The 25522-nt window shown below is 41.6% G+C and overlaps 1 protein-coding gene across 5 annotated transcripts in view; it reads left to right on the forward strand.

Annotated features, from left to right (window-relative positions):
- The window catches only part of FOXP1 (forkhead box P1), a 714752-nt gene that overhangs the window by 491703 nt on the left and 197527 nt on the right, over nt 1-25522 (forward strand). For all 5 annotated transcript variants that reach the window (XM_054975302.1, XM_054975305.1, XM_054975306.1 and 2 more), the window contains one exon: nt 15383-15496. In XM_054975302.1, the coding sequence (XP_054831277.1) occupies nt 15383-15496 (114 nt within the window). The remainder of the gene's footprint in view (nt 1-15382; nt 15497-25522) is intronic.

A 25522-nucleotide genomic window follows, 5' to 3' on the forward strand; every position in this document is an offset into this window, starting at 1 on the left:
TCGAGCGAATCCATTACATCACAGCTCTGCTCCTTCTACAAGAATACCCTCCCGAAAAATTCTGTTTAGCACATTTTGTGAAATGATAGATGCCTGCCTAATAGCCTCAGGCAGAACATTCCATAATGTGGGAGCCACCACATAGAATGTGTGTGAATGGGCAATTGCCAATTCTATCTGTTTACAGAGTGGCACCTTCAGAAGGCTTTGCTCTCATCATGAGTAAAGTTGTGCTAGCAGAACATAGCAGGAGAAATAGTCCTGCAGTTATGTAGGTCCAATGCCATTAAGGGCTTTGTAGGTAATAGTTAGGATCTTGAAGGGAACCTGGTAAGTGATTGGTATCCAATGAGGAGTGATGTGCAGATTATACTTAGCACCCAATAGCAGCCAGGCCATGGCATTCTGTACCAGCTGGAGTTTCCAAGTTGTCTTAAAGGCATGTCAAGTGCATTAGAACAGTCTAGCCTTGAGGAAACCATTGCATGGCCAGATCGGCTGAAGCAAGGTAGTGGGGGGGTCATCTTCTAAACTAAGTGGAGTTGGTAGAACGTGAACATGTAAATACAATTTTTCCTTTCAATACAGAGTACCTACTGTCAGAACCAATGTTCTTGGAGTTTGAGAGGGCAGTTCCTCAATCAGCATTATTTCCCAAGCATCTTTGAAACTTTTTCACTGTCAACATATATATGATCCCACTGACTGTCTGGTCTGTTTATCTTCAGTAGATATACAGAATACATAGTTCTTACAGCAAGCCATAGTATTGTAGTTGTGGGTTTTCCGGGCTGTATTGCCGTGGTCTTGGCATTGTAGTTCCTGACGTTTCGCCAGCAGCTGTGGCTGGCATCTTCAGAGGTGTAGCACCAAAAGACAGAGATCTCTCAGTGTCACAGTCTGAAAGCCTTCGACAATACATGGTATTGTACCTTTCTCTCAAAAGTTCTCTTGAGGGTGTACCACATCTGATTTTTTGATGCACAACCTGTACTCCAGACAAGAGGCTCCTGTTAGGGCAGAACATAGAGAAACAGAATGGTTTCCAGTTGGCAAAGATGTCAGACAAGGATGAATATCATCTGTTCATAAGGAACAATGGAATAGATTTAGATGAAGGTAAAGTGGAAATTGGTTGAACAGTTTGAGATATGTAGATGGCACCACATTATCGGCAGAAAGTGGTGAAGATCTAAAATGACTTCTAATGAAGGTTAAAGAGAAAGTGCTAAAGGAGAGTTACAGTTGAACATCAAGAAAACAAAACTAATAACTAATGAGGAATTACACAACTTTAAGGTAGATGAAGAAATTGAAATAGTTAAAGATTTTCTATTCCTTCCTTGCTCACTCATCAATCAAAAGATTGCAACAAAGAAATAGGAAGGAGACTGAGACTTGGAAGAGCAGCCATGCAGGAACTAGAAAAGATCCCCAAGTGTAAGGATTCAGGAAGTGTAGCTGGAAACAAAGATCAAAATAATTCATACCACAGTATTCCCCATTACTATGTATGGATATGAAAATTGGACAAGGAAGAAAGCAGACAACAAGAAAATTTATTCATTTGAAATGTGGTATTGGAAGAAAGTTTTATAGCTACTACAGAATACCAAAAAGAGAAATCAGTAGGTTCTAGATCAAGTAAAACCTGAATTCTCCCTAGAAGCTAAAATATCTGAACTGAAGCAATCATATGTTGGTCACATCATAAGAAGACTCATAGGAAAAGACAATAATGCTAGGAAAAGTTGGCCGTAGTAGGAAAAGAGGAAGACCCAACATGAGATGGATAGGAAACCATATCCTTCAGTTTGTAAGACCTGAGCAAAGCTGTTAGGGATAGGATGTTTTGAAAGTTGATGTTTTGAAAGTCATTAATTTATAGGTTCACCATAAGTTGGAATTAACTTGATATAGAGGTGGGCACGAACAGCAATATGAACAAAAAAAAAGCCACGAACAGCCCAATCTGCTGTTCAAGAACAAGCTATTTGTGAGGCCCTATTCTAAATGGACAGGTGTTCGTTGCAAGCTTCATTTGTTGCTGTTCGTCAAGCCAGACAGGCTAGCACCTGCAATCAATTCCCTTGGCAACATAGGCAGGGATTGTCTGAACTCTGTCTGAATTCCTACTGTTGCCCTGGAAACCCCAATCTAAGCCCAATTTAGCTGGATAGGCAGGTCTTCCTTCCAAGTGTGGAGCTCCAAATTTGTTACAAGAGAGCAAAGACCAGGGGGGAGGAGGAGGGCTCCCAGCTCTGGCTTTCAGTCTTTGCAGACAGTGGAGAGGGAGAGACAGCTACTGTTGGCATTTTGATAGAGACAGGGAGAGTGCATTGGAGATTGAATTTTCTTTGTGTGTGGTGGGATAGGGATCTACCCCTTCAGGTTCCAGGGCTGCTGCCAGGCTCTGGGGCCAAGCTATTATTTATTATTGGTACTTTTCCTGGTGCCTGCTTAGGTCAGGTTTCTGGGAGTAGTGCAGTAGGGATCTTGACCAAACTTGGATGATGGCTGGAGGAGAGCCTGCAGATCCCCACGAACATCCAACTATGAACATGTTCGTGAACAGGTCATGTTCGTAAATGCTTATGAGTCCCTGTTCGTGGATGGCAACAAACAACAAACATCATGTTCGGTTTTTTTTCGGTTCGTGCCCATCTCTAACTATATAGCACATTACTTACACACACAGTTGTCAGGCATCTATTTTGGAAAACCCAATTTGCCAGACAGGATCAGTCTTTTCAAACCAGGGTTACTCATTTTTTTCTCTTCCACAACAAAACCCAAACAATTAAAAATACCTGAGCGTATACTGCGATCAAGTACCAGGGATCTTAATCACAGGAAGTAAGCAGATAATCTTATGTTCTCCACAGAATAGGAGCCAAATACGTAGAGCTATCCGCTGATGTTTCCAGGGAAGGTGTGTGTGATACTTCCTAGGCTAACTGGAAAGACCTGTGTGGAAAAATATTTCATTCAAAATTCAAATGACAACTTTTTTATATTGCATACATCCCTGATGCATACGCTGCCTTTTTTTGGCTTTTGTAGAGATCGGAATTCATCCTGTGTTGCTTCCAAAAACACACAGGTAACCTTGGTATTTAGAATGTTGCCTTTTTAACAAAAGGAAATTGCAGTTTTCTTTTTTAAAAGGAAGGCTATACTAAGAGGTCACCTACTAGCTATGTTTGTGCTAGCTTAAAAAACCTAGCTCTACTGTCTATTACATTCAAACCCACTATGTAAACATCCCTGTGTTGTTCCTGGTCTCTACAGTGGCCAGGGGATCAGGTTTCACCTGCCTGCACATCTTCAAGCAATTAGAGCAATTAGCTTGAAGCTATTTCACATTCAAGGTCCATGGTGACATTCAAGTCCACAAGAAGGCTGAGTGTAAAAAGAAAAGAAAAGAAAAGAAACTGAAGTATCTAGGGAATACTAGTGGTCACCATTCTTTTCTTTTTGTCCGCTACATAATAATGCAGTTGGACAAAATCATTCTTACCGAGAAGAGTAATCTGTTCTCAATCACACATTTGAGAAAATAAGGATAGCAACATGGCTTTACAGTGATATTTATTTATTTATTTGGAATGATGTTATATTGGTCTTATTTACTGACACAGTTCACAGCATGAAGGCCTTAGTTTGCTTCTAATTTACAGGAGGATTTATGCACATTGTTTACATTGCACAGCTAGCTCCTTCAGGTAAAGGCATCAGTTCCAATGACATCCAGCCCCAGGTTCCATGATTTCTAGCAGCATGTATTGAAAGCTGTTTTGGAAAAAAAAAAGGTTGAAGCAGATTCGTGGTGACCTTAATAGATTAAACTACTACAGTTTAAAGATAAATAATCAGCCTTTAGCTCATTAGACAGCTACATAAGCATGACAGAAGGTGACTTTATTATAACAGTTTTAGCACCCATGATGCATTCTCTCCCAATTTTAATATTTCCCATGTGGGGGGGGGTCAAGAATAGGGGGGGGGGAGACTTTGATATTTCTCCCCAGAAAATGTAAGGTAAGCAACTACAGTACTTTACATTGTTCTAATACAGGTTTAAATTCACAGCTTTCCCTGTTGGCTTATTATGCAGAAGAGGCTAATTTTAAAAGCTATGCCTGCTGCAAAAGAAGATCTTGCTTTTGCTGTCCTGGAGGGTGTTCTTAATCAGAAATAACCACAGGCTAAATTATAATGTGGAATTCTGCTGCCCTTTAGCCGAACCACTGCCTTCTCATTCAGTGTTTGTTAACAAACATCTCTAAGTACAAAATTGTTTGAGAATTACTTTTTCATTATATTCACCAACTTCAATTAAAGTAAGAGGCTTATGGGGAGGGGGGGAGGAATTAAAAATGTATGGGTTTTCCTCCAGAAAATTTTAGTGATCATTTCCACATAAATGTTTTCTCTTCTGGTATTTAACTGTCTCGGGGATAGTCCAATTTAAGTAATATCTCCTAACAAACTAGGAGCTTTTTTTTTTTTTTTTAGCAATTTAGAGAGAACCCAGCAGCTAATCAGATTGCCAAACTGTTTTGAAGAAGCAGAGCTCTTAAGGGCCAGGAAACATAAATAGGTAACATTTCCAAGTAATTTCACAATTAATGAGTTCTAGCAATACTTCACCACTGTTGACTACCGTATACAGGGTGCAATCCACAGACAGATGAGTGTGCTTTAAGTCCCAGTGGAATCACTGGGTACTGAAGGATGCTTACCTATGTTTTGGATCACAGTTCCTTTAGATAACCATTCAGGAGCATCTACAGCAGAAGAGGGAGGTGCCAAACTTCCTGTTCTTTTAAAAAAAAATTGTTTAGCCTACATAATTTAGAAGCCTAATTAATTAGATGGTGAGCTGAGGGGTAAAAATTGCTGAGTTTAGAAAAAGGTCCTTTACAAGAAGCCCTCAGTTTCCCACCATATTTCCATGTTGGGAGCAGAAAAATCATGTGGTACTTAAAGGAAAGGGGATGCCTCTTTAAAGCAGATCTTTCCCGTTTGCTCTTCCCCCCATCCCAAAGCCTCATCTTTCTGTTTCTATGATCTGCCTTTTGAACGGTTTTTGTGGCTGATCAGTTCCACCTAATACGTCTCTTGATTTCTGCTATTGTAATACTCAGACGACATGCTGTTCTCTTCATTTTTATAAGCTTTAGATGCTCCTGCCTGTCATACTCTGGCGGTTTATCTCCAGCGTCTGGATTTGCTTTCAGACTTGCATGTCTATCAAGCTGCTGTTGCTTTGAATGTGAGATCAAAAGAAGATGAATTCCAGTGTAAAAAAATTTCCTTGTATGAAGAAAAGATTGGGTCCTGTGTAAACATCCCACTGACAGCTCCCAATGAGTTATTTCAGCTGAGCATTAGCGCCCAGAATGACAGACAGTCCGAGACGACATGCTAAATAACAAATATCAGTGGCTGTAGTACATTGCCAAAACAGCAATACATTTTCTGAAGGAACCCTCTTTTTTTTTTTAACCTGCTGTTATTGAATATGGCTGTTTGACTGTTCATCTCTTTCCAAGCTGCCTTCAAGTGCCAACCCCAGTTTACTTTTCTTGACGATATCTCTGTCATTCCTCCTATATGTCAGAAGACAGGACTTTGATAATTGAGGCTGGGAAAAGGGGGGGAGGGAGGAAATGTGTGGAAGGGGAGATGGTTTACTTAGTCATCTAGACTTAAATAGGTACTTTGTTTTAGTGATTGAAAGGAGAATGCAAAAAAGAGAATACATCTGCTGGGATATATTGAATGCACACACTCCTAACATCTTAGATTCAACAGTCCAATTTATTTTAATTGGGCGGGGGAAGCATTATGAAGGAATTTGAATATTCGTTCTGAAATCTGGCCAACCTTAACAGACATTTATTGACATAAGTGGATGGGTACCATGAAGAGTTTGAAAAACAAGCTTTCCAGAACTATGTACAAATAAAGAATTTGCCTAGCTGCATTGTTGAGACATGTTTGCCACAGTTTTATCTACTTATAGCCTTTTTTTTTTTTGGCGTATGGGCCAGCTGCTTTAATAGGGTAGAATTAATATAATTTTTTTTGGAGTGTTAAGCACAACTTTGAAATTACCTGCAATCTCCAGCTGATCTTTCAGCTTTTGTAGGGGGGTGGGGGTGGGATTGCTTAAATTCTTGTGGTTTCTTTGTCATTTCATAAAAGCAGACGTTGCTACTGTGGAGGCAAGCCTCCCGTTGTTGCCTACAAAGGGCAGTGCTCCAGTGTGTTTTCCCTTCAGTGTGTGCTTCAGCTGCGTAGCACTTCCTGTTTATTCAAACATCTTTTTGCCATTCTTCAACCCCCTGCTTCAGAGAAACAGCCAGAACACATCTTCAGCAAGAAGACGGAAAACTAGAGGCAGTAAGGGGTTTGCTTTGTTAAACTTCCCATATTCTCCATTTAAACGTTTTTGGGGGGAAGGGGGTAGGCAGGCACGTGTAGCCATAGTGAACTTTTAACTTGGTATCTTGCTTGCAGATGCATTCTTTTGCTGTAGGAAAATTTAATTGCTGAGGCTCTACAGCAAAATAAGATGATTCATGTTGTTTACTGCCTTGTTGGGCAAGGAAACAAGATGAAATCAATCTGGTTTCCAGTAACTTTTGAATTTCTTTTCGGGTCCTCTGTTGCTTTCAAGCATATAGCGCAGGAGACCCTGTGTTATTAGTCGTGTGATGGGGGATGACTTTCTCTTAGAAGATGTGTAAGATCATAGTACATTTGTGCGTATGACTGCGATTGTCTGAAGTTTAGAAGTAACAGCAGCCAATAAGGGGGTGGGCTTGGATATGGCTCTGCATATTCAGAAACGTCTGCCTTTTGCATGTGCCAAAATGTTTGCATTCTGATTGTCTTTCCGTTTGTGAAATGGTCTTGTTGATGTTTGTACAGATCTAATGCTAATAAAAATCAGGCTGCCGAGAAGCCTGACTGTTCTCTCATTCATATGACTGTTGTCTAGACTTCTGATACTACAAGAAGAAAGGGGGGGGAAGAAAAGGCAAGCAGGCTTACGTTTTGAGAGCGGCTGTTAATTTTAATGTCAGGGACTTCTCTGCAGATTTTTGGACTCTGTTACATCTGTGGCGCCTGACAGTGTTCAGAGATAGTGCCAAATGATATCTGTAGCTTGCATTATAACAGGTGTGTCATTTCTTCCTCTCTTTTTTTTTTTTTGTTATTGTGGCTTAAATATACTGTGCTGTGTTTGTTGGCCTCTTACTTTACCCTCTAGGAAAGTCCATCAACATCGAGACGTAACTTTCTGTCCAATTCTTTGAAGTAGTCATGTTATAGCCTTAAAGAATAAGAGGAAATAGAAAATGCATAGTCTGAAAAAGCATCTTCAAGGAGGTTTTTTTAAAATTATATGAGATCCATTAGACGTTTAAAACGATGTGGGACCCTTGAGAAAGACAGTCAAATCAAGCTTTTTATTCTGACAAACTGCCAGTAACTGTATTTTTAAGAATCTATGTGTATTTAAACATTTGTGCATTTACTCCTTGTATAATTTTCAAAAGTTTGAAGTAGTGTTTGCCACTGCCTTAAGGACAATTTGTTTAACAGTAATGGTATTGGGAAAATGGAAAGACTGACTAAAGTTATTTACTCAGATGTTAGGGGAGGTGTAGGGAAGCACAACTGACTGTGGGAACAGTGGTCTGTTGCCTTTCTTGGTATCTCAGTCTGTTTGATGACCATCAGATTTCCCAGCTCACTGATTTTGTTTTTTCTGGATGGCAGGCTTGATTATTTATCAGAAGGGAAAGGGAGTAGCTCAAGCAAATAAACATGTGATGTGACCAATCTCTGTTTTCTTTGTGGCTTAATAAAAGATAGGTGGAAAATAATAAAAGCATTGGGTTTTTTAAGATTAATAAGTGGAAATTATGTGTCATAATAAATTGAAAAAAAATAATAAAGATTCGAGTCAACGCTTTTTTGTGTGTTCAGTAGCTTCTACTTTCTGAAAACTCACATGGCTGTGAGCCGAAAATTAATCTGCTGCTTTGTATACTCTTCCAGTGGAATGTTTCCATAGATAACATTGCCAACCGCTTGGGCTGGATTTATTGCAGTCGTGTCTGCCTCTACCTTCATGCAAAATATTGTCGTCTTTTCCTTTTTAACACATCAGTTAGGTGCTTGCCTAAATGAGAAGTACTTGCAATCTCGTGGAAGGATGGATGCTGACTTCTGAGCAAAATATTGACAGCGCAGTTATTCTGTCACCCCTATCGGCTGCTAAGTGTTTGCAGTGCGCGTGTGGAGCTTGCAACCATGTTAAATCTATTACAGGCACCCCTCTCTTTTAACACAGTTCCTGTGAATCTCATTGTGTGTAGTGTGCTGTTCCTTAATAATAGCTCAGGAGAATACTAAGTAGTTCTTCTGAGAGGAAAAACCCTATGAACTAAATTGCTATCAAGAATGAAAGTGTGTGTGTGTTAATTTGGCCTAGTCCTTAAGGAGATATTGTTTGTGTTTTTGGTTGATTCACTGACTTAGAACAAACTGACATTCACATGAAAGGAGTTTCACATTGGGTGGATAGAGATAAATGTAATAGACGGACTTGCTTTCAGAATCTTCCGTTGTGTCTTGGAATTGCCCGTCAGTTTCAATGCATGTATTCAGTCCACCTTATGTAATATTAAATAACTGACTGATTTACCTCAGTTACGTTATCTAGGGTAAAGGTCATGATGTCAGATTGTGGGGAGTGACACAGGTTGTGTTGATGAGCTGACTTTAGAGTAAAAGAGGGAGGGGACGTTTCACCTTTTTAGAGTCTTCTGTGATACTCTCTGTGGATCTCATGGAGGGATTCTGAAGTTGGGATATTTATGAATGTGACCTCAGACAAGTGCTCTGTTCAGTCCCATCTCCTGTTTCTGAAAGTGGCCAACCTCATATGCTTCGTGAAGTTTTAATAGTACAGGATGTTTTTGTCTTCTTATCCACCAACTGCCTCCAACAGTAAAAGTTTTCAAAGACACCACTTTTGAACCAGCTGGGTTTTTTCTCCATGTAATCCTTTTGGTTTCAGTACCAAAAGTGTCTTTATCAATTAAAAAAGAGACTGAGCTTTGCCTGTGTACACATTGAGACTTCTCCTATAAGTGGGAGACGGAAGGAAAAGTTTTCTAGTCCTCACATGTGATCAGACCCCAACTATTGGCATGGATCCTCTGAAAATAGCCCATATTAAAGTAGTTGATATCTATTTACTTCATTTGTATTCTGTCTTTCTCCATAATGGGACTTAAAGTGGCTTACATCATTTTCCTCTCTTTCATTATATCTGTCACAACAAAACTTATGAAGTAGGTTACACTGACCAAGAGTGATTAGCCCAAGTGTACCCAGCAAGCTTCCATGGTAGAGTGAGGATTTGAACTTGGATCTCACAGATCCTAATCTGACATTCTAACCACTACACCAGACTGGCTCACAATGTCAGTATATCAACAAGACCTGAATACTCTGGAGAAGTGGGCAGCTGTGAATAGGATGCAATTCAACAAAGACAAGTGCACAGTATTACATCTGGGCCACAAAAATGGGAAGCACAAATACTGGATGGGGGATACACTTCTGAGCAGTAGTATATGCGAAAGGGATCTTGGGGTAAGAGTGGACTGTAAACTAAATATGAGCAGTCAGTGTGATGCGGCGGCAAAAAAGGCTAATTCAATCTTGGGTTGTATCAAAGGGGCCATAGCGTCGAAATCGCAGGAGGTCATAGCCCCTCTCTATACTGCCTTGGTCAGGCCACACCTGAAGTATTGTGTGCAGTTCTGAAGGCCTCACTTCAAAAAGGATGTGGACAAAATCGAGAGGGTGCAGAGGAGAGTGACAAGGATGATCAGGGGTCTGGAGACTGAGCCATACGAGGAAAGGCTGAGGGCCTTGAGAATGTTTAGTTTGGAGAAGAGGAAGTTGAGGGGGGACATGATTGCTCTCTTTAAATATTTGAAAGGCTGTCATTTGGCGGAGGGCAAGGAGCTGTTCCAGTTGGCCCCAGAGGGTAGGACCCGAAGCAATGGGCTTAAATTACATGCACAAAGGTACCAGCTGGATATTAGGAAAAACTTTTTCACGGTCAGAGTAGTTCAAAAGTGGAATCAGCTGCCTAGGGAGGTGGTGAGCAGTTTTCAAGAGGCGGGATGAATACTTGTCAGAGATGCTTTAGGCTGATCCTGCACTGGGCAGGGGGTTGGATTAGATGGTCTGTATGGCCCCTTCCAACTCTATGATTCTATGATCTCAGACATACCTGCCTTGCCTCTTTTTGTAAGCTAACCTGTAGCACTGGATACTATTCTAGCAACAGAGTCTCAGGTCAGTTGTGAAGAAGGGAGACTATGTATGTTTGGGTGCATGTACTTTAAGCCTCTTATAGTAAGTCGGTTCCCAGGCTGTCTGGAGAAGCTTTTCTCTCCACCATGTCTTGCCATTTATTAGATGGGGACTAACAGCATAAAGAAGGGTTGTCATTGCAGGAGTTTTGCAATGATACAAGATGTTGATAGTAAAGGAAGGTTGCGGTGCTTTCTGTGTTGAGAAGAAAGGATGTAGTCTTTATAGAAGTCACTGCTGTCCTGATAAATTTGCTTATTAAAAAATTGCTGCAGCAAGTTTTCCAATATTTTACACAGGATGCTTTATTCATATGCCATCTTGTTTGTGATCTTGAAGTTTATTAGAAATATTTTTAACCCATCAAATTAATGGGGTTGAATCCAACCATCTTTTTGACTAAGTATCATCCATTTCCCCTCCTTACAATAGCCTCTATCCCACATGAAATTTTATATGCTGGTCCCATGGTTCTCAGCATAGCTTTGGCGGGGAGGAGGTGACAAAGAGAACCCCTCCTTACTTTTTCAGCAGCAGAAAGGCTGCTTGAATCCGACTCGGTATCTTTTTTTAAGTAGCCATCTTGAAAGTTGTGCAATATGACCTGAAATTCTCTCCTTAATACTAGAACGGTTGCAGTTTGGAAACGTTGCAGAGATGTTAGGGTTTGGTGAGTTCTGGGCCTCTCTCTAGCAGCATTGTCAGTCTGGATTAAACTACAAGTGCCAGTTTTATAAAGCCTAGTGTGTCCATTGAGGCTGAATGGAGACCAGCCAACTAATTTCACGAAAGAATTCTTAATAGTCTTACAGAAGGCAAAGAAGAAAGGAAAAGGCAAGCCCTTCTCCTCCGATGTTAGCCATCTTGCTTTCTTTTCAGCACCAGTTTATTTTTCAGCTCCAGAGGAGCAATGACTGCTGATTAGCTTTCAGAATTGCAGGGCAAGCAGGGTTGATCTCAGGTTAGAAGTGAAAAGAGAGTCTTGGAAAAAATTAGAGGAAGACAAAGTGACTCCAAACTGCTGAATAGATTGTACAGCTGGACACAGTGTTGGATCTTGTTAAACAGAATACAGCAAAGAAATTGATAAAGTCCCTTTGCTGTGGTTCTCTTGACTGTCTTAATTCGATCCAATGCTTACTGGTTTTTATCTGTAGAAGTACTCACTGTTTTTACCTTTGCCAAAGTGCAGCCACAGGTAAGTTCCATATGAGTAGAATTGCTACAAAACTTTCCAAGTTAAAGGTTCAGTTGAGACATCACTTAGTAGCATTGTTGTGTTAACTGTGGATAGTTTGTGATAGAGACCATCACTCATATCCTAGTTTGCCTGTACAAATTCTTTGCTTTCTTCAGCCCTGTTAAAAAGTACAGCAAATGAATATAAAACCTGTACACTGATTTTTCTTTATAAGTGTGCTAACTCTCATGTTATGTTCAGTGCATGTACAGCTGAACATGTGTTTTAACCCCACTTTTTCAGCTATTGATCATTGGTTTCATTTTTAAAATGAACTTGCATCTTTATTACAAACACATGTATGCATGTACATGCAGGATATATGTGCATTTGCTGTAACGTGAAAAGATCTATTGTTTATTTATTCAATTTTTATACTGCTTTTCTTCAATTAGGAACTTGAGGTTACTGTGTGTAGCAGGGGCAAAATAAAGGCTTACTGTGGTTAATAAACCAACTTCAGATATTGTACTGCCAAATCCAAACTGTATTTAGTTTAATTAAACCATGATTTCACACAATATCTGAACAGAGCCGAAGACTAGACTAGATTTCTGTGCCTCAGACTTTTGAAATTAAACAGTTGCTGTCTTCACACCCTTGAAGTGTTTAAAAGCTGTTCTTCTGGCCTGAGCTCTAATTTCCACATGTTGTTCTTTCCCACCTTTGAGTTGTGTATTATATCTTGTAGCTGCTTTCCTCTTTTTCTTCACTTGTGTTGCTCATGAGGACAATTCCCTTTTCAACAAGGAGGAGATAAAGGAAGTGAAGGTTTTAGCCCCGCTGGGAGAGAGAGAAATAAGAGAGGAGATAGAGTCACATTAGCCACTGCTGGTGGTGGTCCCTCTTACTGTAGGGCTCATTCATGGTTTGCCTTGCCTTAAGAGCAGAGGCAACCTACATCTGTTATTGGAAGCTGAAAAGGGGGAGGAGACTAGGAGAGACACAGGCACAGTAATAATAGTTACCACTGTTTAACACTTAGCCTGTAGCCACATGCCAATTAATGATAGTAAGTACTTGAGAGTTTTGCCATTATTTAAACCAATGTAATCAACTACACTTTTAACTGATGTACAAATTGAATCTTGCTATACATTGTCCGGTGCATGCAGCGCCCTCAGAATCTTTTCTGAGATATCAACCCTTCTTCTTTTCCGCTGAAAGTGTTCTGAAGATATTATGCTGGACCAGAGGAAAAAAACCCTAATTGCTGCTTAGAGCAAGGATTGACTATGCCAAAGAGCTGTGCAGCATTGAACATTTGTCCATGGGATCCTTAATTGACAGTACAAGTTATAGGAAATGTAACTACAAGAGTTAATGATGACGATGATGGTGTTTCAGCTAACAGGTCTTTCTGTGTTGGAAGGGTCTCATAGTTGGATGTTTTATGATGTCTCCCTTCTTATCACAGTAGATTAATATTCTGGGCCTTTGTTAAATGCCATCAGCTCCAAACAAAATCACCGGTTTGCTTCGCTTGCCGTATCCCACCCCCACCCAATAACCAGACCTTTTCCTGCTTTCTGAGGGATTAATGCTTCCTGACTTGTCAATGGCCCCCTCAATTAATTCAAGTTTGCCGTGTAATCGGCGTTTGCTAAATATCTTAGTGAACATATGCAGAAGGAAGTGTGGATGCCTCACTCCCTCCTTCCGTGATAGGCATCTTGCACAGGGACTATTTCTTTCTTGTTTTACATTAATGAAGTCTTCACTCTTCCCACTGTTAACACCTACGCATGTACTGAACGTCTCCAAGGAGACAAGGAAACCCTTGAGTCCAGCTATGGTGAATCCTCCAATGAGGCAGCAAGTAAGAGGCAACTCCTTGAGGCATCTAAGCTTCCAGCTGTCCTCCTGCAGACATTAATTTGCTTCTGGCTCCTACAGGCAGGCTTTTCTCCTTTTTCATCTGAAATGTTGGTGAGTGCTTCAGGCTTCTCAGAGTGAGCTGGGTGGGTAAAACATGCTGTGCATCTCTTTGTTCTACCCCCCCCCAGGCTTATGTATATGTCACCCAGCTATCTCCTCAACAATTCCAAATGTATTTCCAGCTCTGGTATTGCCACCACCAGTTCTCATTTTGTAGCTTTCTTTTTTATAGTACCCCAGATCCAGCCATTACTGGATGTTTTATAAGGCTACTCGATTTCTATTTCCTAACCACCCTTTAGTTGAGTTGCAGTATAGTTGGAATGCTATTTTCGGCTATACCATACAGCCAAGGGTGTCACATTGTTTGAAAGGGGCATCTCCTTTGGGCTTTTTAGCACAAGTATGTGTTTTCCATTAGTTTCTTTTTGCAGGAAGCTGATATTTACACACACACACACACACACACAAATACGTGATGAAGTTAAAGCATTTATCATGATGAGATGTTGTGATGACCAGACCATGAGATAGCTTTCAGGATAACTGTTAGTAAGGATAGCTTAAAATGGGTATTTAATATTCAGAGGAGTTCCTCAGACTATGAGAGATGGCTATCCATTTTATTTGAATGTATCTTACAGGCCATTGTTGGAGACTGATAAACTTTTGGTCTGATCAGAAAAGCTGTATGCTTTAAAATAACAAAGCACAGCAAAAACAAAACAAAAAACAGAGGGGGAAAAACTGAATCAAAATAGGTTTTAGAAAATCCAGATTAAAAATTCATTAACTATAGGAGGACAGCATTTTATCCTTAAGATGTGTTAAAGTGGGTTAATGAGCCCGTATGAAAGGACCATTATCTAGTGCTTTAAGAGCAATCTGAGTCTTGATCCAGACACTGAAAAAGCAAGGCCATGTTCAGCACATTTTACCATAATTCTCCACAAGCCTTCAAATCATAATATGTGAAGTGAGACCATGAGGCTAATCATTTCATTTGGTTTCTGTGGGTGGAGTGGGGTGTGACAAGCACATACAATAACTTAAAGGCAGTTTACTTTGTCAGTGAAAATGAGATCCTTGTGTTTCAGTACTGACAGGATCTTCTTATTCGGATGTTCACTTCTTCCTCTAGTGAGGACAGTATGAAGAACATCATGGCTTGGATGGAGCTAGCAAAAGAGCACTGCCCCCGAATGCTGTGGGAAGAGGGCTAGGAAGGAAAGTAACATCTGAAGAGGGCATATATATTACATTCTGGTATGCGTATTTTCATCAGGAAGCTATAGGAAAAAATTAGCAAGTGTCTTACTGTAGCAAATGTTGTTCTTTTCCTATAAGGTGAAGCCTAGGATGCTCGCCATTGTCCATATTTTTACTAATTAGATTAAAACAAGGCAGCATTCTTACTAGCTAATGCCCATTCCTGCCACAGAAACTACATGAAATGTAGTATTGCTTGTACAGATTCTGGTGATTCCCCCCACCCCCTCTGCTGAGAAGGTTTGTCCAGATTTTCTCAGGATGAGGATGGAACAGTGAATCCATAGAGGTAGCAGTGATAACCATTTGTCAGTACAATCCATCAACTAAAACTAATTTGGCATCCCTTGTGTGCTGAGTAAGATGATACTATGAATGGTCACTATTGCCATGTGAAATTTGAGAGGCTTTGATATTCTTCTCTTTGTTAAATGCTGATATTCTTGTGGCAGCCATACTAGTGCAGTGACTATCAAATGCTTCTAGGGATTCTTTGGTGATTATGCCTCTGAGAAAGTATACAATACTTCAAGTAATTACACCTAGATGAAACTTATTTCTATCATTCTTTTCTTCTAGGCTCTTCAGGTAGCAAGGCAGCTTCTCTTACAGCAGCAGCAGCAACAACAACAGCAACAACAAATTAGTGGGCTAAAATCTCCCAAGAGGAATGACAAACAGCCATCCCTTCAGGTAAGAAATGATAACAAAAAGTTGAAATATATTTCTACTAATTTTAATAATGTAGACAATGAAATGCATAAATTAAGTAAAGAATGAGAGAGCATATTCAATAGGGTTTTTTTTTTGTAAACATAGTGATAAATGTATAAAATGCATTTCAGTACATTATTTATACAATGGCTTGTATTCAGCCAGCTTTTCAGATGGTGACAAAAAAGGTACTGCCAAAAATGCTATGGTGGGGACAAAATGTGTGTGGGACACGAAGAGAATTGAATGAAAAGTTTCGCTGCGTTCACTTGATAACTGAGTCTAACCAGAAGGATTTTTTAATTGTTTGGAAGACTAAGGACACTCATAATTGTCCCTTATGGGAGTTAATAGGATGGATTGTTAGGATGGATATTAATAGTCCTAGTATAGGACTGTTGAGATGGAGTATAACTGTTGAGATGGAAAATGGATTTTTAAACACACTCTAGATTGTTACCAGTGGCATCAGTAGTTTGGCCTTGTTTGCTGTCAGTCATGGTAGAAACATTTCTTTGCTGATTGCTTCAATAACATAAATGCATAGTATAGCTGTGATTGGGAAGGGAGGTCATCATGACTCATGACTGTCAGGGAGAGGAAGAGCTATTTCTGAGATGAAGGCTCCCATTATATATGCTGTGAGTCTGTGATGTCTGAAATAAGGGACATTTGTTGGATGGTAAATAACAGATTTCTAGGGGAAAGGTCTATTCCTAGAAATAAGGGGTATTTTGAAAACTCAGAATTTAGGGTTAGTTAAACTAGTGTTGCTGGGGGAAAAACTGTGAATTATATAAAAAATGCATGGATGCAACCTTATGTAATTTTTAAAGCTTTTGGTGAAAAGATGTTGCACCAGCACAATTGATTTTTGGCATGTCAAGAAACCTGGATATGAGATTTTATCTTCTTTATCTGCTAACTTTGCAAGGAAATCTATACGTTGTTTTTAGTGCTACATTTATCTAGCTAGCTAACTCAGATTTGTTTGCCCCTGTCCTTCTGGAGTGTGGGAATACTTGGTTCTTCCTTGCTCATTTTATCCTTACAAAAACCCCTGTAGTTTAGGGAAGGCTGATAGAGTGTGCTTTGCCCAAGGTCACCAGTGAGCTGAGTGAAGATTTGAAGCTGGTATCCCTTTCCCTAGTCCAAATCTGAAGTTCTAACCACTGTGGAACACTTGTATCAAACGTGATGTAGATTTGCTAAATGTTATTTCCAAGGAATTATAGATTTGGTTTACAGTTTGAACAGAGCTATGACTGTTCAGTGTTAACTCATACAACTATGGTGATAGTGATTTGCCTAGATCAACCTAGGTCATTTTAGTACTAGTGGAGTGTTGCTGTTTAAGTTACTTTTGCCCATTTGTTGTATACATAATGTAGTAAATGCACTCATTGGTTGATTTTTAGCTTTTGTGTACGAATTTTTATCCACAGTAGTTCTCAAAGCGCATCTAGCAATGGGAGAAATTTCTACAGTTTAAAGAGATTCTTCTTAAAACACTGTGCATACCTTTGACTATTTTCTAGTAGATTTGGTGAGAATTGTGTTCAGAAAAAAGCAAGGGACATTGTTTGAATTTCGCATCCAGATGTGTTGTATTTCATTGTAACTTGTATTCACACTTTCCTCACAAGTTCTTTTTGAATATCAATATTCAAATCACCACCCATTTCATTCCAGTTATACAGATGAGGACAATGAGTTTGACAGATTAGATTGTTGTATCTTGATCACAGAACAGTGAAGATTTACTGGAGTGACTCCTAAGTTACACAATCTTGCTCAATCATTTGGTGCCCCACCTTTTTGTTTGTTATAAATTGCTGTTCTTTGAGAAGAGAGAAACTGTGTCATCTCTGAGCAAGTACATATTTCAAAAGATTATTGTGAAAGAATAGAATGCTGAATCCATGCTGTTTTGCCAAAACTTTAAAAAATAATATAGATATTGGTCAATCCATTTGCCTTTTAATAGACTCTTCTACTGGGGAAATTTTTAATGAGATATTGTGCTGGCAAGGCCTAGTGTCAGGTACCAGAAGAAGTGCTTTGTTGTGCAGATGTCTTAAGAATTGCTCCAGAGGATGAAATATGACTGTGTTGACCTTTCAGCTGTGAGCTTATTTGTCAAGATTCAAATAAGTTGAAAGGATCAAACCAAACAGTTTCCGTAGTCAGACTGGGAATTGCGTTTCAGAGGTCAACAGTGAGGGCCACGTTGCAGATTCCACAACATAGCCAATTGTTGGTACGTATTAAAGTATTGAAGCTGCTGTAGCAGTCAGAGACACAATTAAAATTCTAATTTATTAATGTATACAGAGAGCTGGTCCAACCTGTCACTCACTTGATTCAAATGACTGCCCATTCTCCCCCCACCCCATTGCTCCTTGAGCTTTTGCATCCTTAAACCTACTCTTGGATATAGCAGACAGTGTGAGCCCAGTGCCACAATAGAGATGTGTAGTTTAAACTTACCAGAGGAATAATCATTAAGGAAAAATACAAATTTACACAGACGCATTTTCATCCCATTTGCCAATATAGAGAACTGAATAGAATTGTTCACCTCACTTTTATCAACAATCAGTTGTTATATTCCACCTGAATTCAGTGTGATGTTTTGCGATTATTCTTACCTATATAAAAACTAGATTCTCCTAGTGCTTTACCAGTGAACTGAGTTCCTCGTCATGTTTTTAAAAAGTAAATAATGCCAATGGTTCCAAATTGATTTTTTAAAGCTTTGTAAATAAACTTTGCAGGCAGCATTTTTCACCAATTACTACAGCAATCTTTCTGCTATTTTAGATTCTAGTCTTTAAGATTCATACTAAGACTTTAGGCCTATATGTGCCATTTTTTTGTTGTGTTTCCTAACTTGAGGGGGGGGGTGTTATATTCAAAATCCCCCCCTCCCAAAAGACTTGCTTTATCTAAAGCCTTTTTGCTTGAAATGTGGAGAGAGAAAGAGAATGTTAATCTAGAATGCCATGTTTTGGATCTTCCTGCCCTAGCAGTTGTAAGCTGATAACCAAGGAGGTTGGACCAACATGATAGAGATGTTGAATTATACAGACAATTTATGGTCACTAAAGGATATTGCTAAGTGAGTCTCAGTCAGTCTAATTTAGTAGTAGCTAGGATATGGCTATGGACAAAAGTAGAAAATGTGATGATTTCTCACAATCTTAGCAACTCATGAACAAAGAAGAATGAAGATGGCTTACATGCATCAGTCTTGGCCTTTTTGTGTTGACTTATGTCCCTAGACTTTGACAGAAGAGCACAATCTAGTTGAATCTTCTTCCAGAAGAATGTCTTTTGTTACCTCTTGACCTTGACAGCTAATTTTAGAGACTTGTTCCAGCATATTTCATATGTTTGTGTATAAGCATTTGTCTGAGATGTGGTCTACTGCTATTATTTTTTAATCTTCCAAATACAAATGCTGTGACTCACATTTTAAAGTCTAGTTTGTATACAACCTTGTCTTTTATTTGGCAGGGGTCTCTGCCTTCACAGCCTAATACTACAAACAAAAGACATTTGAAAGTTTAAAGAATGGATTTTAATAGCCAGAAATTGGAAGACCATAAAAATATAAAAACTCCAAAAATAAAATGAGTAGAGCATCAAGATTAAAGTAGTTGGGTACAAATATTTGCCGCTGATGTCAACTTTTATTTCGTAATACAAAATGGGCTGGATTAGCTCTGGAAATTTATTATCTTTACCTGGCCAGGATGTTTATGCCTAGAGTAGATCTGCCATTGATTACAAAATACAATTTTTATCACTGACTTTTGGTACTAACTTTTTTCTGTTCTTTACTTGTTGGCATGAATTTATAAATTGGAAGCAAGTCAAGAGACACATTTTTTTCTCAAGAAAATAAAACTGCAAGTGTATTTTGGCAGCATTTAAATTTGCTTTTAAAATGTTGTATGCTGAGCTCAAAAGAAAGTGGGATATCAAGGTTGAAAATACTTTCCAAAAGTCCATAGTAGCATCTTGAAGTATCTTTGTTTGTAAGATTGGATCATATGAACATCGCGTTTATTATTCAGTCTTACATGAACTGTGAGAGTAGGAGAGGAAAAGTAGTAACATATATTCCAAACATAAATTACATTTCTTATAAAGATGTTTTGAGAACTTGTTTATAGCCACATCCGGTTCATCCATTTGTGTCATGACAGTTCAATGGTTTGTGCTGCTTGTGCTTGTGCTGCTGTGGCTGTAATGGCATTCTGTAGCTAGTAAGTAATAATAATAACAACAAAAACTTTCAATTCATATACCGCCCTTCAGGATGACTTAACACCCGCTCAGAGCAGTTTACAAAGTATGTTATCATTATCCGCACAACAAAAACACCCTGTGAGGTGGGTGGGGCTGAGAGAGCTAGAAGCTGTGACTCACCCAAGGTCACCCAGCTGGCTTCAAGTAGAGGAGTGAGGAATCAAACCCGGTTCTCCAGATAGAGTCCCGCGCTCTTAACCACTACACCAAACCAGTAAGGGAAAACTACACCACTACACCAAACAAGTAAGGGAAAATGTACCAGTTGCATCGACCATATTAGACCATTTCTACCCTTACTATATGTTCAGAACAGTAGCACACATGTTCACTGACCACTGAAAATCCTATGGGCCAGGTGAATTCCTAGGATGCTATTGAAAGAGGCTGAAAGGGGCCATGCACCCCATTTTTTCCAGTACTTGGCTGCCCTTGTACAACACAGTTGCACTGACCCAACTAAATTGATGGCTGTCACTGCCACTGCTGCACTGTTGGCTCATTGGCTGCTGTTGTGGCAGTGCTAGGATTGGGTTCCCTCACAAACTCTAGGTGCAAGAAATGTCCTTGTGCTGATATTGAATCTTAGAGGCTAGTGTTAGGTGGGTAGCCATGTTGGTAAATTAGCAGGATTTGAGTCCAGTGGCACCTTAAAGACCAATACTATTTTCAGAGAGTAAGCTTTTGAGAGTCAGAGCTCCCTTCTTCAACCTTGAGTTTGAATCTTAGAGGCTATGAGCTAACACAAATATCTTCTAATGAATTCTTGGTTGGGCAGCCCAATCCTAACCCCCCAGGCAGCATCATCACTCATGTGCCGGTGTAAATGGGGCACCGCTGCACAGCTCCCTATGGACTTTTGCAGGATAGTCCCACCAGCACCTGAGCGTGGCAAAGTGAGATGCAGTGGCCCCGGGAGGGCCGCCCACCGTTCCCCTGACAACCTCACTCACACCAGCCAATGGCCACACCCTCCCCTGACATTCAGGCGAGGGGCAACCAGTGGCACAGCCAATGGGGAGGGCCAGGCTGGTGGCTGCAGCTTGGTGCTCCTGCAAATACCCACCTCTGCTGCCACCACCAAAAGAAAAAAGGTTCCCCCTCCCTGAAAAGTAGGGTCAGATAGTAGGGAGCTGATCTCTGTTGCCTGGAGATCAGTTGTAATTCTGGGAGATCTCTAGATACCACCTGGAGACTGGCAACCCTAAGTAGTCCCCAGGTTCCAGAGAAGCATGTGGGGGGAGGTGGGGCCATCAATGAGTGACAGGAACGCCCATTGGGAACCACATGGGAGGCCATTTGGAAATGAGGGGAATGAAAAGCGTGCTCAGACTTGCTGCTGTGCAACTTGAACACATCACCGCATCTCTACAAAGCGAGAATGGGGGCAGGATCTTGACAGCCATGTCCCAGTACTGGGGAGATTGAACTGACAGACCCTCCCTACGCCAAGTCCATCCCTGCTTCAGCAAACACATCCCCCACCCCCTGGCAGCAGCTTTCACCTGCAACGACCATCTTCCTGGCTTATCAGACGCCAGCAGCTCAGACTATCAGAGAATGAAAGTCCTCAGCGCCTCCCCCCCCCCCCCACACAGACATTCATGGGCCACAGTTCAATTCCCACCCCTCTGCCTGAAGTTACATTGAGGGGAGGAAGGGGGCAGAGAGGCTGGACGGGGTGCTGCTTGATACATTTGTGGGGATGTGTAAGTGGACATGTGTGACAGGGTGTTGAGAGAGGTTGCTAATGACAATGTCAGTCAGGCATGCAAACACAGAAGTTTGTTGTTTTTCAACACGTTTTATTAAACTGGGAAAAGTGCCACTGTCCCTTGGTAGCCAACGCATTTTCAGCAGCCCTCATTCTGCGCTCCCAGAGGTGGGGCGGAGATGCTGACTGCCTTGAGATATTGCTTCCTGGGCTGGATCTGAATGACAGTCACAGAGGATTAGGGAGGGGGCTGAAGCAGACATGCTTGGTTGTCTCCCGGATGGGTCACGACGTGCCTACAAGGGAAAGACGCAGATGTGCAGCAAGTAACTCAGCCAAGCCAATGCCCACAGTCCAACATCTGAGAAGATGCACATAGTAGTGGGAGCTCCATAGGTGCAGCTCGCAACCAGCTGGTGCAAGACCCTCTGGCGAGGAAGTGCTCTGCCTTGGGGTGATTTTACCTTTAAGGGAGAAAGTGAGCAGGTAGTTACAAACACCAGGTCAAGAGTAGTTTTCTGGGGATCTGCCTCTGGGGCAGGCAGGGGCTGCCGCCACCATCCTCTCCCCCACCAAGGCTAGCGGTCAGGTGAGTTCAGGTAATGGGGCAGCCAGCACAAATCAGTGAGCTGGCTTAGCCACCATCCCATCTCCTTCTTACCGGTAAGTGCTACCTCGCTCCTTAACTGAGATGGAACTTCAGAGTCAGATAACCTGCAAGGAAACATGAGTGGTTATTGTTAGTTAGCCAGACATTCTGGACTTTGCCCTTCTTCCCTTGAACAAGTGCAAAGTTCTCCCACTTTTCTTGCAAAATCCCTAAGGTGCACTCAGTGCCCACCACCATGTGTACCCTCCCGCCTCGTGCTCAAAGTACCCATGGCAGAAGTCCGAAGGGAGGAGCCTTTGGCTGCGTGCTCACTCGCCTGAGGTCATGAGACATGCAACCGGATGTTTTAAGAGTGCCTGAGCAGGTGATTGGGTGCGGGGAGGGGGGCTCATCTGCCCCGGAAGTGGACGCAGATTGGTCCCCATGGTAGTTCCCATCCTATGCTCCTTCAGGCCGTGGTGGCGGGGCTGGGCACTTGGAGAGGGGGCCAAGCTTTCCCCAGAAATGGGCCTCTATGGGCTACGCCGCCTTTTTCTGTGGCTTAGCTCTTTTGCACCGCTGTAGGTGTTCCCGTGCCTGGCGGGGCTTAGGGAGCAAACTAACTCTGGCCCCACCCTCCGCCCTGCCCCCTCCTGCACCGGCACGGGGCCCTGTGCTGCTTCTCCGCCTCCGTCCGCCCGCCAAGCGTTCCCGCTAGCGGTGTCCTGGCGGCGGTAGCACGCCTCATGCCACCGCTGGTGGAAGGGCATTTGCACCCATGTAGGAGCCACTTAACGCCCATGTAAGCCTTGATTCTCTCCCTATGCACTCCCCCCCTTCTTAGGATTGAGCTGTTAGTCTCTTTTAGTTGCACCTATAGCTTTTGCTTTTGTTATAGTAATTTGGGTTATTGTATTAATTTCATGGTAAAAAGATAAATGAACAGGATATGTAGAAATTAAATGTACTGTCAAATGCTGAGTGGATTGAATAAATGTAGAATTTTTAGTAGGTCTTTTTTTTTTCTTTCACACTGTATTGTACACTGTATTGTACTGTAAGGAAAGAGATGCTTCAATAAAGACTGTAATTCTATTTTTTTATTTATTTTATTTTATTCAGTTTATATTCCATTCTCCCCGCAAGCAGAATAAATTGTCATTTATTGTGTCAAACCAAATTGCTTATGTTTTATTTCAACATTGCTTCAAATTTCTGCAATCTATACCCTGTTGTGTCATTTATTGAATATCCCAGCTGTTGATCGTATTGAAGCATACTGTGTATCCTGCCTTGAGTCTCAAGGCAAACTTAAATAATGCAAATTAAAAAAATAATAAATAAAATAGTAATATTAACTATTAATAAGAGTGTAAACATTAGCATAGTGGTTAAGTGGTCAGGCTTAAATCAGCACTCTGCTGGTTCGAATCCCAATACTGTCATAAGCTTTGCAGCTGGCCTTGGAGAAGCCATTCCTCTCAGTCTCAGCTCCCCAGCTTTATTGTGGGGGAAAACAATAACATTGACTTTTATCTAACATTTATCTATTTATATTTATATCTCACATTTCTACCTCACCCTCCCCATGAACAGGCTCAAGGTGGCTAACAACAAACATTAAAATAATCAACAATTTTCTAAAACCTGTATTTAAAATCAGTACAATATAATGCAGATACTAGATAGGCACCATACACAAAACAGGCTACATCAAATTTACTAAAAGCATGAATGTGTTTAGTAAATTCACCACATGTAAGCATAGTTGTTATTGTTGTCAGGGCTTGTCGCTGCCGCCGCTGGGCAGGGCCCCAGCTGGGCCAGTCCTGACATCAGAGGGGCACCAGGGATACTGCAGGACCCTGCTCTGTGGAAGGAGGGGCAGAATACATCACCCAGACTCCTTCTCAGTCCACTCGTTGGCCTGCTCAACCTGGCCTGCTTACCCTCTGCGCCCTCCATCATCTCCTCCAAGCCTCCACTCTTGCACTGCTCTGCTCTCACTCCACACCATCACTCCTTACTCACACCCACCATCTCAGAGCTCTTCCTAGCCACCTTATACAGGGTTTCCTTTCCCCGCCCCTCCCTCCTTCTAGGCTTATTCCCTCTCCTGACTTGGCCCAGCTGTGCATTCCCTCAGGTGTTTCCCTCCTACCACTAATCCCTTCTTGGCTTCCTTGCCTTGCTGGCAGTGTGGGGTTGAATGCGAGCCATCCCCAGCTGAGGGCTCCTTGGCCTTGCTCACGAGGAACTGCCCCAGCCGGCTTCTGTGTTGCTGAGCATACCTGGCCTTGCTCACGAGGAGCTGCCCCAGCCGGCTTCTGTGCTGCTGAGCACGCCTGGCCTTGCTTGCGAGCTTCTGGGTTGCCTGCTCATTGATGCTGGGCGGGGCTACCCATCTCCTCCCCCAGAATGCCTGTGGCAGCTCCACCTGGAGGGGCTTGGCTCCTAGCACCTCCTGAGCCAGGCTGCTGTCCTCTAGCCAGGGTGTGGCTCTGGGCTGTAGTGGCTGCTTCTCCTCCTTGGCAGGTAAGGGCTCTGTTTGGGCTGTTGCTGGGTCCCTGTCCCGCCTGCCTTGGCCCTTTGCCTCTGTCCTGCTTAGCCCCCTCTGTTCCCCCTGGAGGGTGGGACTGGCTGGTCTCCCCCTACTCCCCCCAGCCCTCTGAGGCTTGGGCCTTTCGCCTCTTCCCCCTGGAGTGGGCAGGTTCTGGACCTGGTTGCTGGCTGGGGTGGTAGGGCCACTACCTCCCGGTTGCCTCCCACTGCTCCCTCCTGTCAAGTCTGGGGGCTGGGACCCAGACCCCGGACAATTGTTATTATTACGTCAGTTCAGGAAAGAGAGGGAGAGAGGGAAAGAGAGAGATTCCTCACAACCTGACCCTCAAGGGGTTCTCCGTTTTTTTCCTGTTTGCATAGATTCCACTTTCTTAGTAACCATGTTCATTTTAGCAGCCAAGAGGTATACCAAACAAGACAGAGATTCCCAGATTGTTTCATGTCATCGTCCACTAAACAATGAAACATGTACCCAGCACTTATTTGGAGTTGTCAATGAAAGAATTGTATTTGATCTGTACAAAGTAATTGTTCATAGATCCTTGTGAAATTTTTTTAGGTTGAAATTATTGTTCCTGTTTCATACATAAATTAAATAAGACTCCAATATGTTTAAGTATGACCTAACATTTCTAACTGATATGGGTTGGTAAGAAAGAAACAACATTCTCTTTGTTATTATTCAGTGCTGCCCAAACTTAGTCCATAGGAAATCAACCAGTCAGGAGGAGGTACAAGTTTTCTTTATTCTCTTTTGACCACCAGTACCATACCACAGCATCCTGTTGTAGTGTTAAGGGACTGGACACTGTACCATTTACAG

This window comes from Eublepharis macularius, chromosome 4 (genome assembly GCF_028583425.1).
Source record: "Eublepharis macularius isolate TG4126 chromosome 4, MPM_Emac_v1.0, whole genome shotgun sequence".
Classification (NCBI taxonomy): domain Eukaryota; kingdom Metazoa; phylum Chordata; class Lepidosauria; order Squamata; family Eublepharidae; genus Eublepharis; species Eublepharis macularius.